Consider the following 13,851-nt stretch of genomic DNA (forward strand, 5'->3'; position numbering starts at 1 on the left):
GTATAATCCATTTATTTATTTATTTATTTATTTATGTATGTATGTATGGATGGATGGATGGATGGATGGATGGATGGCCAAAGCTGAACGGCATATATCATCTTCCCTGGGTTAAGCCTCCTAGGTTGCTCAGGTCTCCCCTTCTGCTGTGAAGTAGGAATAGTAAACTTGCTGAATGAAAAGCAAAATCCAAATAAACACACCATTGGACTTACCTGGCCAGCTTTGTTACCCATCATGACTGCAATTCCTTTGCTTTCTGGAAGTCTTCTTCAAGCACGAGGGCAAGGAATCAGTGGTTAGTGGAGAAAAGAAACCTGACTCCCCTGGTTTCTGTCAAAAGAGTATCATGTGTATCTGAGTATGAGGGGAGGAGAGGTAAGGAATTCTGAATACAAACTCAAATTGGTTCCTTCCGTGGAGCAGCTTGCCGTCTGATTCAACTGAGAGAACATGATCCCTCTCTTTAAAAAAAAGAAAGAGAAAAAAGGCCAGGGAGGAAGAAATGAAGGTTTAATATAATTCATAAAGCCGTAACAAGCATAGGCTGAACTGACTTATTCTCATGTGCTAAGATAAATGTGACATACCACAGATGTTGCCATGAATTATGCATTGTGCAGCGTGACAGCATTTTTCTTTCTTCCCTTTTTATTTCAAAAGTGCTAATTCCTTCTGTCCCTGTCAGACGAAAGACTCGCCAGACCACAGGAGGTATTGCCAGGGCGAGGTCTAAGGGTTATCATCCTGTGCCTGGAAGTCCAATAGCAATCTTCCTCCTCCTCTACCACATAGGCGTTTTTGTGAAAGCCAAAATGAGCCATTTGGTTGGATCAATCACTGACAGCCAAATGCAACATGAACCACCATTCATGTTAAATATACATTAATATATACTTGTTTACACATTTAAGTTCATCTGATTTTTTATTTGCATCCTTTCCACAGGTTCCTGGGGAAAAGGTAGTTGGCAAGGAAATGGCAGTGATAGTGGAATTTGCCAACCCACTGAAACAGAAACTCACTGATGTCTGGGTCCGACTTGATGGGCCTGGTCTACTGAAACCAACCGCAAAGCTGTTTAGGTAAGAAATCTGTGGTTATAGCATTGGCTGCCCAACCTGCGTTTTCACAGGAATATGAACACTTACAGCAGGGGTGTCCAATTTTTTTTCAAAGAGGGCCAGATTTGATGAAGTGAACATGCTTGAGGACCGACCAAAGGGCCGACCAAGGAGTTGTTGACCTTTTTTAGGATTTTACGCTGGCTCCCTCGGCCTATAGCGTGCAACCCCAGAGTCGGTCACCTAATGGTCAGGGGTCCCTTTACCTTTACCACAGGAAATAAACTGCCAGGGGTCAGATTAAACTGACCGAAAGACAGGATTAGGCCCCCGAAACAGACTTTGGACATGCCTGACTTACAGTGACGCAATGCATGCCGGTGCAATATAAAACATAACATTGTCGTAGTATCTCCCTGAGATAATCTAAGGTTGCAATCCTTGCGTGGCGAGTTCCCGCCTCCCACCAGTATAAATAAAGACACATGACACCATTATTTTAGGTTAATGGGCTAAAATTGGCCACAACTTTATTGGTTACAGATAAAGAGCGGTATTGGCTTAGGCATTGGTCCTATCCGACTACCCAGCTTCAGCCTGTTTGCTTGAAGACCGGGAAGGGTTAACACCAGCAGGGGGAGCCCTGCTGATACACATCAACTAGGGACTCCCCCGGGGTCACCACTCGGGGGGGGCGCTTTAGGCCCTGGCCTCCATAGGCTTCAAATGAGGCCATGCCCCCCGGAATCCTTTACCGGACTACCCTTCAATATTTGGGGGAGGTGATGGCGCTCCCCCCCAACACATCTACATAACAATACCCCTACCAATGCCTAACCGCCAAAACCAAAGGAGTTGTGACGATTTGCTACGAGGTAGAAAAAAAACCAGTGCCAATTGCCAGGCCCCTTAATGGCAGCCAACTGAGGTCCATAGCAAGGTCAGAAGGGGAACCTTAAAGGGCGGGTGGGTGGGAAAACCTCAACAGCTGAGCAGAACCAAAGAGGGAGATCCCTGGGCTGTGCTTGCCTTAAATGAGGCAAGCCACACACCCCGAGCCAGCCGATTGGCTGGCTCAAGGTATGACGCAGCCCGAAGATTCCCCTGATCGTGTGGGGGCTGGAAGCCAGCCTCCGCGCATGTGTTGGGGGCGTGGAGCCCGCAACACCACCTCCTCCCGAGGTCGGAAGTGGCTTTATCTGGGAGTAAACACCATTGAATTCCACAGATCTTACTTCTGAGCAGACGTGGTTAGGCTTGCAGTCTAAAAGTTAGAACTGTGATGCAGGAAGTGCACTGTTTAATATGTCACCCAACAGCACAATCCTGATCATGTCAATTCAAAAGTAAATCCTTATGAATTCAGTAGGGCTTAGTTCCAGGTTAGTGAGGTTAGGATTGCAACCTAACTCATGAACCCGCTAGGAAAACTGGTATCTCTTGGTCTCTCCCCCACCATCTTTAGTATGAAGATAGTCATACTAATTTACCTTACAAGGCTGCTAACAATGTTTATAAAGTGGTCTGACTCCTATAAAGGCTGCTATATAAATGCTATGATGGTTTTCTTTCATAGTGACTTGACGGACTTGATGGACAAGTCTTGTTTTTACACTCACCAGATTTTTATTTTAACAATAAATAAATAGTTCCAGTAGGTTTCTGGATTTGGGCAATTTCAAGATCTTCTCTGAAACCAAGAGAACTAGAAGCTGCCTTTTAGAAAAAGAAGTACCACTCTAAAAGCTGGGGTTCTTGGGCTTGCAGAATAACACATAGTGCTGATTGAGTTCTCATTTGGCTTGGATAGAAGCTTCAAATTATACTCAGAGAAAACAAATCGTAGCAGATTATTTAAATAATAATCCCATTTGTTTCTGTGGATGGAAGATGATAAATGACCAGTCATTGTTGATGGCTTAGCACATTACTGAGAATCATCCATCACTAAGGTTACTCCGGGCAAATGGAATTAGTGAAGTTTTATTCCATTAGCCAAAAAAAAATTAAAAATTAAAATAATCCTTTGGGATATATCGCAGGGTTTTTAAAAATTATCTCCGGACAATGTCCTGTTGGAAGTGCACCCTCCAGTCTTCTATAACATATTATTATTTTCGCTGCAAAATGATATTCTGGGGGGACACTTTTATGGGATACGGACCAGGTTATTTTTTGTCATCTTGCTAGGGTTGAGATATTTGAAGGGTGGTTCCCCCCCTCCAGGGACGCGGGTGGCGCTGTGGGTTAAACCACAGAGACTAGGGCTTGCTGATCAGAAGGTCTGCGGTTCGAATCCCTGCAACAGGGTGAGCTCCCATTCCTCGGTCCCAGCTCCTGCCAACCTAGCAGTTCGAAAGCACGTCAAAGTGCAAGTAGATAAACAGGTACCGCTCCGGCGGGAAGGTAAACGGCGTTTCCATGCGCTGCTCTGGTTCGCCAGAAGCGGCTTAGTCATGCTGGCCACATGACCCGGAATCTGTACGCCCGCTCCCTCGGCCAATAAAGCGAGATGAGCGCACAACCCCAGAGTTGGCCACGACTGAACCTAATGGCCAGGGATACCTTTACCTTTACCTCCCCCCCCCCCAAAGCACAAAGTCAATGTTAGAGAGAATACCTTTTCAGAATTGCTTATAATTAAGTGATATAAGAGACAGCACACTCTTCTTCAAGGAATGGATTTGCCCCATCTTCATTTATCCACAAAACAACCCTGAGAGGTAGGTTTGGCTAGGTGACAGTGACTGACCCCAAATTACCCTACAAGCTTGATGGCTGAACCCTGGTGTCAACACTCTCATCACCATACCACACTGCCTCTCAGTTAACTTTAAACAATTCTCTTCTGCTTTGGATTGTCCACTTTGCCTCTGAATTACAGCTGTGAATTCTCTAGGGGTGTTCTGATGTATTCCCCCCCTTTAGGGCAACCCCCCCTCTTGGGATAGGTCATTTCTTTAAAACATACGGTAGGTTATCTTTTCTATCACCAAGTTACCTACTCATGTATTACAGTTCAGATTTATGGCCCATCTACCACCATGTTTACACTATTCTTTCTCGCTGCAGAGAAGTTCCAAGGAATTCAACCTTGACCTGGGAAGAAAAATGTGTTCCAAAGCAGTCTGGCCCCCGAAAGCTGATTGCAAGTTTGAATTGCGATGCTCTCCGACATGTCTATGGCGAGCTGGATGTTAATATTGAAAGTGCTGTGTGAAAGGCTTTCTCCTTCTTCTTTCAGTCCCTACAAACCCCCCACCCCACACATTGTATTTCAGAAATTTAATTACCAGGAAACATAAAGTAGAAGTATTTACCCTAATCTGAATTAATTCATAATCCAAATCTTGTAGGTATACATTGTGTGTGGCTACTTGGATGGTTACTCTTATTTTGCAGCTTCCTTTTGAAAAGCTATCCTACAAAAACCCTGAAACCACACTCTTTAAACACCCAGACTTTTAAAAGGGTGGGTGGCAACAACATGCATTGAGAAATTATCTTGCGCCAACGTAACTTAAGATGGAAAAGAGCAGCACAATAGCAAAATACCGGTAGGTCTCTTCCACGTCCGTGCCCATGCTTTTCAGGCGAGAAATGTGGTGGTAAATTTCATTTGCATCCTGCTGGTACTCCAAAGAGTTCAGGGTTGGAATTATGCCCCCCCCCCATTTTATTTAGGTTAGATTGAGGGGTCATGATGGGCCAAGGTGAGCTTCATGGGCTAGCCTATTAAAAGGCCTCCTGCATTCTATTCCAACTCTCTAGCCACTATACTACAATTGTACCTGTCCTAGCTTCATCCACGCTGTTCTTTTATGCCCAGATCTGGCACTGAATTGCCTATACAGTGGTACCTCGGGTTACAGATGCTTCAGGTTACAGACTCTGCTAACCCAGAAATAGTACCTCGGGTTAAGAACTTTGCTTCAGGATGAGAACAGAAATCGTGCTCCAGCAGCGCGTCAGCAGCAGGAGGCCCCATTAGCTAAAGTGGTGCTTCAGGTTAGGAACAGTTTCAGGTTAAGTACGGACCTCCGGAACGAATTAAGTACGTAACCAGAGGTACCACTGTATATGTGTGTGTGTGTGTATATATATATATATAATATATATATATATATATATATATATATATATATATATATATCCAGTGATGGAAGGTAACTAAACATTGCCACCAGAGGTGTCAGCTTGTGAGGGTGATTGGGGGGTCAACATCATGCACGTGTCATCAGGACATCAGGAGGAGATGGGGCGGAGCCAAATGCAGTGGCCACATGGCTCAATGGGCGGGGGCGCCACCTCCTTGGTGCAGGCTGCTTCGACCCACGGCAGGAGGAGGAAGAGGAGAAGGAGACGGCCACTGGAGCCACTGCACTTTTGGGATGGAGGAGGGCTGATCCCCTACCCCTAAAATATAGGGGGCCCCAAAAGGACACAGTCCCCAGGATCCAGCACCCCCGATCTCCACCCATGAAAAATGTATTTCAAAGTGCAGAAAATTATTCAAGATTAGATTAATTTAGGCCAATGAAGCTGTAGGCCATATTCTTCCTGCTTGTTCCTATGTAATTATGGCCTCTTACATTAAAGCCAGGACAATTTTAAGAGGTTCCAGTCTCTGGGGTACTTTGAACTTTAATTTTAATTAAGGCTTGATATTTTATATTTTTAAAAATTCTGCCAAGAGTAATAAAATGGCCTAAGTAGTTACTATCCCGGAACAAGCTTGTCTGATCCCAAATTTGGAGTTGATGCCACAAACAAATTTCAAACATTTCTTGGCACCTTCATGTCCAATACGTTTCCTCTGAACATTTTGAAAATGGTGGTCAGTGTAAGGACATCACAAACTGAAGGGAGTGGGTTAGGGGAGTCATGTGACCTGTCATGCAAATGCTCCCTAACACGGCTGCCATTCCATGGGCCAACATATATGGCTGCATCGACAGAGAGTCTGGGGTTGAATTAAAACATTGTGTGGGTGCCCTGAGACCTCCGTATTCAATCCTGCAAGCTGCTGCTCCAATGAGTTAGAAGATAAGATTGAAGTTGTTATTAAGCCACGTCAGACAGATCTTTGATGCGCCATGAGCCTCTTTCCTGAAATATTATCTAACTAAAATGTGTGCTGTTGATGAACTGCATTTGCTTAGAAGCTCTGATTCATGTTGCTATAATGAGCTGTATCACCTGCTTTCCATTTGTCTGAAGGACAGCCTTCTGAGGCTCAAAAGCTCCTTCCAGTTTATCAGCCAAAATGTATGCAATAAAAGAATGAATTTTCCTGGGTGCATCTCCCCTATGTTGCACAGGTTCCTGCCTGACTTTTTCCTTGCAACCCCTACAAGCGAGGTACAATATGACAACTTCAGGATTGATGCACAGTGATGTTTTCCTCAAGGTTCACATAGTGTGCTCAAAGCCACACTGAGTGACAAGCAAGGTCACAGAGGTTCCCGTCTGACAATCATGTTTGTTTCAAAGGTTATGGTAATTTGTAAAGCCTTTTGTTCTGGGGTGCTCAAATTTCACTCCTACAGATGCTTCCCCTCCCTCCCTTTACAACCGCAATGAGATTTCATTGTTTTATGTTGTAATATTCTAAAAGGGTTGCGTCTTCTATCTTCCAGTTTCAACAAAATGTCTTCACATATTTCCCTGTTAAGAAACTGCTTGGGTGCAATATTTAGAAGAAGGTAAAAGCAGCTGGGCATATATTTGAAGTTAGTATTCTTATGGATAGAATGCCAAATGTTCTATCTATTCCGTAGGAGCAGAGCGCAGATTTCAGCACTAACATTTTTATGCTTTTCAGTTAAAATCCCCAGCTTTTATTTTCTAATTATTTTAAATTAGGTGTGCGTTTACTGCATAGTGTATTAAAGCTGTATTAGTTTTGCCTGGCACTTAAACTGAAGACAGGGAAGGGGGGAAATATGCATGTATGCATGTACATATATATAAGGCAATAAGAATATGGACCTACCAGCTTTGGAGGAGAAAATGTTCAGAAGTTTCACCCTCAACCATTAGATTAATGATTGTCTAGGCTCAATCTGGTTTGCCTGCTCATCCTTTTGAAGAATTCAAATCCACGGAGACTTGAACCTTGTTGGTAACAGAGCACTCCTCTTACTCCTGCACATTCTTTCTGAGAATAAACTCTGAGACTGTGCATCAAAAAAAATGTCATATATTTTACTTCTCAGTAAATATATTTTACACCACAGAGATCACTGGGTGATTCCTTTCCTATCGCTTGGATACCAAGTTTCTGCAAAGTGGAAAAGGACTTGCAGCTAACATTTTAAAACAGACTTCCTCAACCTCGGCCCTCCAGATGTTTTGGGTCTACAACTCCCATGATCCCTAGCTAGCAGGACCAGTGGTCAGGGATGCTGGGAATTGTAGTCTCAAAACATCTGGAGGGCTGAGGTTGAGGAAGCCTGTTTTAAAAGTATTTTGGCATCCTTTGTTTTGCCAATCAGCAAAATTGTATTACTGACCTTTAAAAATTGGGGAAGCCATAGCCAAAAACTGAAGCATTCTGCTTTTTCACCAATAGCCTATGGGGCCAAAGACCACCAGTGCACTTGATACCCTTCTGTACCTGAAACTAAGCATCTATAAAGGTAAAGGTAAAGGACCCCTGACCATTAGGTCCAGTCGTGGCCGACTCTGGGGTTGCAGTGCTCATCTTGCTTTATTGGCCGAGGGAGCTGGCGTACAGCTTCCGGGTCATGTGGCCACCAGGACTAAGCCGCTTCTGGTGAACCAGAGCAGCGCATGGAAATGCCGTTTACCTTCCCGCCGGAGTGGTACCTATTTATCTACTTGCACTTTGACATGCTTTCGAACTGCTAGGTTGGCAGGAGCAGGGACCGAGCAACAGGAGCTCACCCCATCGCGGGGATTCGAACCGCCGACCTTCTTATCAGCAAGCCCTAGGCTCTGTGATTTAACCCACAGCGCCACCCATGTCCAAGCATCTATACTGGCTCCCAGTACTGGCTCCCAGTACGTTTCCGAGCACAATTCAAAGTGTTGGTGCTGACCTTTAAAGCCCTAAACGGCCTCGGTCCAGTATACCTGAAGGAGCGTCTCCACCCCCATCATTCTGCCCAGACGCTGAGGTCCAGCGCCGAGGGCCTTCTGGCGGTTCCTTCATTGCGAGAAGCAAAGCTACAGGGAACCAGGCAGAGGGCCTTCTCGGTAGTGGTGCCCACCCTGTGGAACGCCCTCCCATCAGATGTCAAAGCGATAAACAACTACCTGACATTCAGAAGACATCTTAAGGCAGCCCTGTTCAGGGAAGTTTTTAATGTGTGATATTTTACTGTATTTTTGGTTTCTATGGAAGCCGCCCAGAGTAGCTGGAGAGGCCCAGCCAGATGGGTGGGGTATAAATAATAAATTATTATTATTATTATTATTATTATTATTATTATTATTATTATTTAGGTCTGACCAATACCTGAAGGAGAGACCTCTGGGAATCATGTATAATGGGGAACATCTGGCCCTCCAGATGTTGTTGGACTCCCAACTCCCATCATCCCTGTTCAATGGCCCTGTTAGCTGAGGCTGATGGGAGTTGGAGGTCAACATCTGGAGGGCCACAGGTTCGCACTCCTCTATGAGCTACTTTGAGAGGGACAAGGCAGACAGGCAGATGTTGGTATGATTAGACAAACAGCTGCATGATTGTCGCATGACTTAGGGTTTTACTGCATATTAATCCCAGCAGTCACGAAATTAAAAGATGCCTGCTTCTTGGGAGAAAAGCAATGACAAACCTAGACAGCATCTTAAAAAGCAGAGACATCACCTTGCCAACAAAGGTCTGTATAGTTAAAGCCATGGTTTTCCCAGTAGTGATGTATGGAAGTGAGAGCTGGACCATCAAGAAGGCTGATCACCGAAGAATTGATGCTTTTGAATTATGGTGCTGGAGGAGACTCTTGAGAGTCCCATGGACTGCAAGAAGATCAAACCTATCCATTCTGAAGGAAATCAGCCAAGACTTTGGCCACCTCATGAGAAGAGAAGACTCCCTGGAAAAGACCCTGATGTTGGGAAAGATTGAGGGCACAAGAAGAAGGGGACGACAGAGGATGAGATGGTTGGACAGTGTTCTCAAAGCTACCAGCATGAGTCTGACCAAACTTCGGGAGGCAGTGGAAGACAGGAGTGCCTGGCGTGCTCTGGTCCATGGGGTCACAAAGAGTCGGACACGACTAAACAACTAAACAACAACAACAATCCCAACTTTGGGAAGGGGCAGTTTGATGTGGAGAAGCAGTGGGAGATAGGATGCTTATGTTCTCAGCTGTCATCTGTTGGAACAGAGTTTTCCTGTGGTGCAGGGCTGGGTAAGCATGCACATTGCAAAGAAACGCCAATTAATAGACTTCCTTCTCAAAAAAAAAAGAAGAAGAAAAAAGGAAGAGGGTATAAATCAACAAGGAGAAACATAACACAACTTCACTGCATGGGGTGCCTTTTCCTCCACCACATGAGCTCTTACAGCATTGGTGACAAGCTGGAACCAGGCCATGATTATGTACCAGTATCAATAATATTACATAGCCAACTCCGTTATCGTTATGTAGCCAAAGGAGCACCGCCCATGCACAAGAGGGAGGTATCAGCAGGGGTGCAGAAGCATCAAGATTTGGAGAAATACCAAAAAAACATTTAGGGGGAAAACTATGGAACAACACCTCCCACCCACCCACCCACCCACCTGCAAACAGCTGAATATAAGTCACCATTACACACTCAATTTGCTTTGCTTTGAATATTCTGCATCGTAGTTTGATGGCAAAAGAACATAAGGAGAGCCTGCTGGATCCGACCCCTGGCCCATCTAGTCAGCCTCCTGTTTCTCCCATTGGCCAGTCAGGTGCCCGCAAGCAGGATCTGAGTGCAACAACACTCTCCCCTCCCGTGGTAACTGGGACCCAGAGGCACCCAGTGTAGAGAGAAGGTAGCCATTGTGGATAGTTGCTGTTGAGACATTTAAGGTGGGTGTTCAATTGTCTAGCCAAATGCAAATCTCGAATGGGAAACAGTATTCTTGCTCCACACTGCATCCACTATGACATGATACGTTTTGCTGTGGAACAGATGCCTGCTTTATGTTGCGGAGTTTAAGCATCCATAGCATAATGCAAATGCCAACCAAGTCTGGTTAATGCAGAACACTGGCCCTCTACATGTCTAAGCTGATGCCAGACCTTTCTAAGTGCTCCCACAACACAGATTGCTGCTGTACATACAAACCTTACAACAGAGACTCTCAAGCAGCAAAACTGCACATTTTCCAACGTGCATCTTGCTCTTTGTCCTTTGCATCCGTATCTTCCTCCCAGACCTACAGTCTGGGACACAGCATGCAATGCAACCTGAAGCAATTTGCTGAGAAATAAATCCCACTGAGTCCAATGGGTGTATTCCCTAGTACGTGTGTGCAGCTACAGCCTTCGGCTGCATCTAGAATTTGGAGAATATGCTGATGTCATTGAAAACAGCAGCTCTCCATCTACTCCTCCTCGCAGCAAATCAAAACATGTGATGCGATGTCATCTCTGAAATCCCCCGCCTCCTCCACTTCGTTGGTTTATGCTCGGGGTGTGTGTGTGTGTGTGTGTGCTGAAAATAAGAGCACAGTAAGTCCTCACCGCATATTTCTCTTTACTACACTTTATCAGGGAGAGGAGGAAGAGAGACGGACAGCCTCATGTAACATCCAGTCTTATTGAAGCACTTAAAGGGGGAAAGGGGCTATTTCACATCAGTGCTGTGGTGTTCCTGGTCCACACAGGTAATTCAATTAAAATGGAAGCATCGGGTGGTATTCAACCAAGTTTTACTCAGGGTAGACCCACTGAAATTAATGAACATGGATAAATTAGGTGCATTAATTTCAAAGGGTCTACTCTGAGTAAAAACTAAATACTGCCCATGAGCTGGGATGCAATTTCCTAGGAGGAAATTATTATTTTTTTAATTAAGTGCTAGGAAAGGTCTGTGATTGTTTTGCCTTTGACGAGTGCACAAGGGACCGATGGAAGCTATGGAATCCAGTCCCAATTACACAATTACCTCAGTCACAGAACGTTTCACATTGGCCACAGAGCCAATTTGACTCCTCTGATATTTTCCCATCCTGACCCTTTGCACTGGAGCTCTCCTCAAAGTCGCAGAGGGGATGCCATTGATTTTCACAAAGGAAGGGTTTTGCATTAGGTGATTTTATGTGAAACTTACAGGAAAGGCAAAAGCTTAGTCTAATGAGCTCAGTTCTTACCAACCTACCAAAGCACACAGGCAACCTTCTCTTGCACAGGAGCTCTGGAGCCAAAGGAAGGCAGTGTGTTTGTTCTGAAATGTTCACTCTGCAGCCAATTATCCCAGACTTCTATTGAAAACACTTGCTTTGTATAATTGTTCTTCCCTTCCTCTCTAATCTCCCTAATTGTGTGTGCAAAATGAGGCTGTGTTGAGAAGCAATTTTATTAGATGAATATCATAGTTTGGCATGTCTTTTGACCTCTTCACACACAAGGGTTTCCTCTATATGAAAATCATCTCCTTGACAGAAACACCTTGTTATTCTAAGGTGGCTTATCCTAGGCTTGAGGCAGCTAGCTAAGCAATCAAATAATAGCCAAGTTACAGAACAAAAAGGAAGTGACAGACCCAACAGGCAAAACTAATTGTTGCAAAGCAACTAACTTCCCCTGATACAATGCATTTTTGTGTGCTACTTTCACCAAAATATGTATCTTTGTAAGCATTACTTGAAGGGACGCGGGTGGTGCTGTGGGTTAAACCACAGAGCCTAGGACTTGCCGATCAGAAGGTCGGCGGTTCGAATCTCCGCAACAGGGTGAGCTCCCGTTGCTTGGTCCCTGCTCCTGCCAACCTAGCAGTCTGAAAGCATGTCAAAGTAGATCAATAGGTACCGCTCCAGCGGGGAAGGTAAACGGCGTTTCCGTGCGCTGCTCTGGTTCGCCAGAAGCGGCTTAGTCATGCTGGCCACATGACCCGGAAGCTGTACGCTGGCTCCCTCGGCCAATAAAGCAAGATGAGCACTGCAACCCCAGAGTCGATCACGACTGGACCTACTGGGCAGGGGTCCCTTTACCTTTACCTTTAAGCATTACTTGACTGAAGAAATGCACTACGCAATGCAGAGAAGTATATATTTCAAAAGTTGGCAGTGTTTTGGTTCAAGTAACACTTTCGAAAGCACAAGTCAGAAAGGTTCACTTTTAAATGTGAACTGAATCACATATCTGCCCCATCCCCATCTCAGAGTCAGGCCATCCTTTGAAATTCCTTTTATGGCTTGGGAGCCCATTGCACTAAGCAACTTCCCCACCTGCATGGTTTGGGCAGATATCATACATCAGCCAGGCCTACTGCTTTCTGAACTGAGAGGAGTGAGCTTCTACTTGCTCTCCAGTTGTTAAGGGAAGGGCTGTGCCCGAGTGGAAGAACACGTGGCTCCCATGCAAAAGATCACAAGTTGGGTATGAGGTAGAACTCCTATCTGAAACTCTGCAGAACACCTGCAAAGAAAAGACTGAGCTAGAAAGAAGAAGAGTTTGGAGTTTGGATTTGATATCCCACTTTATCACTACCCGAAGGAGTCTCAAAGCGGCTAACATTCTCCTTTCCCTTCCTCCCCCACAACAAACACTCTGTGAGGTGAGTGGGGCTGAGATACTTCAAAGAAGTGTGACTGGCCCAAGGTCACCCAGCAGCTGCATGTGGAGGAGCGGGGAAGCGAACCCGGTTCACCAGATTACGAGTCCACCACTCTTAACCACTACACCACGCTGACACACTAGGAGATGTTCTCCTAGTATTTTGGACTATAGCTCCTATCACACTTGCCTATTGGCCATCCTGGCTGGGCACTGGGTTGGGGAAGGCTGGTGTATGGCAACTTGCACAGGGCATCTGGACTGTGATACCCAGCTGTTCAGAGATGCAAGAAAAGGATGCAGCCTGATTCTTATTCCCTGGGGTAGTCAGGAAGTCTCAAACCCAGTGCCATAGAGGCTGTGCACAAAGAATTTGGATCAACGTTTCTATAGAGGGGCATGCTTTGCATGCAGAATGCCCCAAGTTTGATCCCTGGCATTTCAGAATTAGAAGAGGATCAAGCAGCAGGTGATGGGAAAGACCTTTACTTGGAGGAGAGCAGCTGGTCAGGGGGTAGGCAACCTAAGGCCCAGGGGCCAGAAGCGGCCCAATGGCCTTCTCAAACCGGCCTGCGGACGGTCCGGGAATCAGCGTGCTTTTACATGAGTAGAATGTGTGCTTTTATTTAAAATGCTTCTCTGGGTTACAATGGTACCTCTGGTTATGTACTTAATTTGTTCCGGAGGTCCGTTCTTAACCTGAAACTGTTCTTAACCTGAAGCACCACTTTAACTAATGGGGCCTCCCGCTGCTGCTGTGCCGCTGCCACACGATTTCTGTTCTCATCCTGAAGCAAAGTTCTTAACCCGAGGTACTATTTCTGGGTTAGCGGAGTCTGTAACCTGAAGCATATGTAAGGTACCACTGTATTTGTGGGTCATAGGAATTTGTTCATCCCCCCCAAAACAAAATATAGTCCAGCCCACCACATGGTCTGAGGGACGGTGGACCAGCCCGTGGCTGAAAAAGGTTGCTGACCCCTGGGCTAGGTGGTCAAATCACTTGACCTGGTATGAGGCAGCTTTTTACGATCCTAAGTGCGGCTCGGTGTGAGCTAAGG

The 13,851-nt window shown here is 45.4% G+C and overlaps 1 protein-coding gene across 2 annotated transcripts in view; it reads left to right on the top strand.

Moving 5' to 3' along the window:
* Positions 1–6,357, top strand: part of F13A1 (coagulation factor XIII A chain) — an 82,290-nt gene extending 75,933 nt beyond the window's left edge. Inside the window, exons 14-16 of one of the 2 annotated variants that reach the window (XM_083747265.1) lie at positions 949–1,085; positions 4,137–4,920; positions 5,222–6,357. In XM_083747265.1, coding sequence (XP_083603391.1) covers positions 949–1,085; positions 4,137–4,284 — 285 coding nt within the window. In that variant the 3' untranslated portion in view covers positions 4,285–4,920; positions 5,222–6,357. Of the gene's footprint in view, positions 1–948; positions 1,086–4,136; positions 5,155–5,221 lie in introns of both variants that reach the window. The other variant, XM_083747264.1, reaches the window with a different exon arrangement.
* Positions 6,358–13,851: the final 7,494 nt, after the last annotated feature.

Source organism: Podarcis gaigeae, assembly GCF_964106915.1.
Source record: "Podarcis gaigeae genome assembly, chromosome: 7".
NCBI classification, from domain to species: Eukaryota; Metazoa; Chordata; class Lepidosauria; order Squamata; family Lacertidae; genus Podarcis; species Podarcis gaigeae.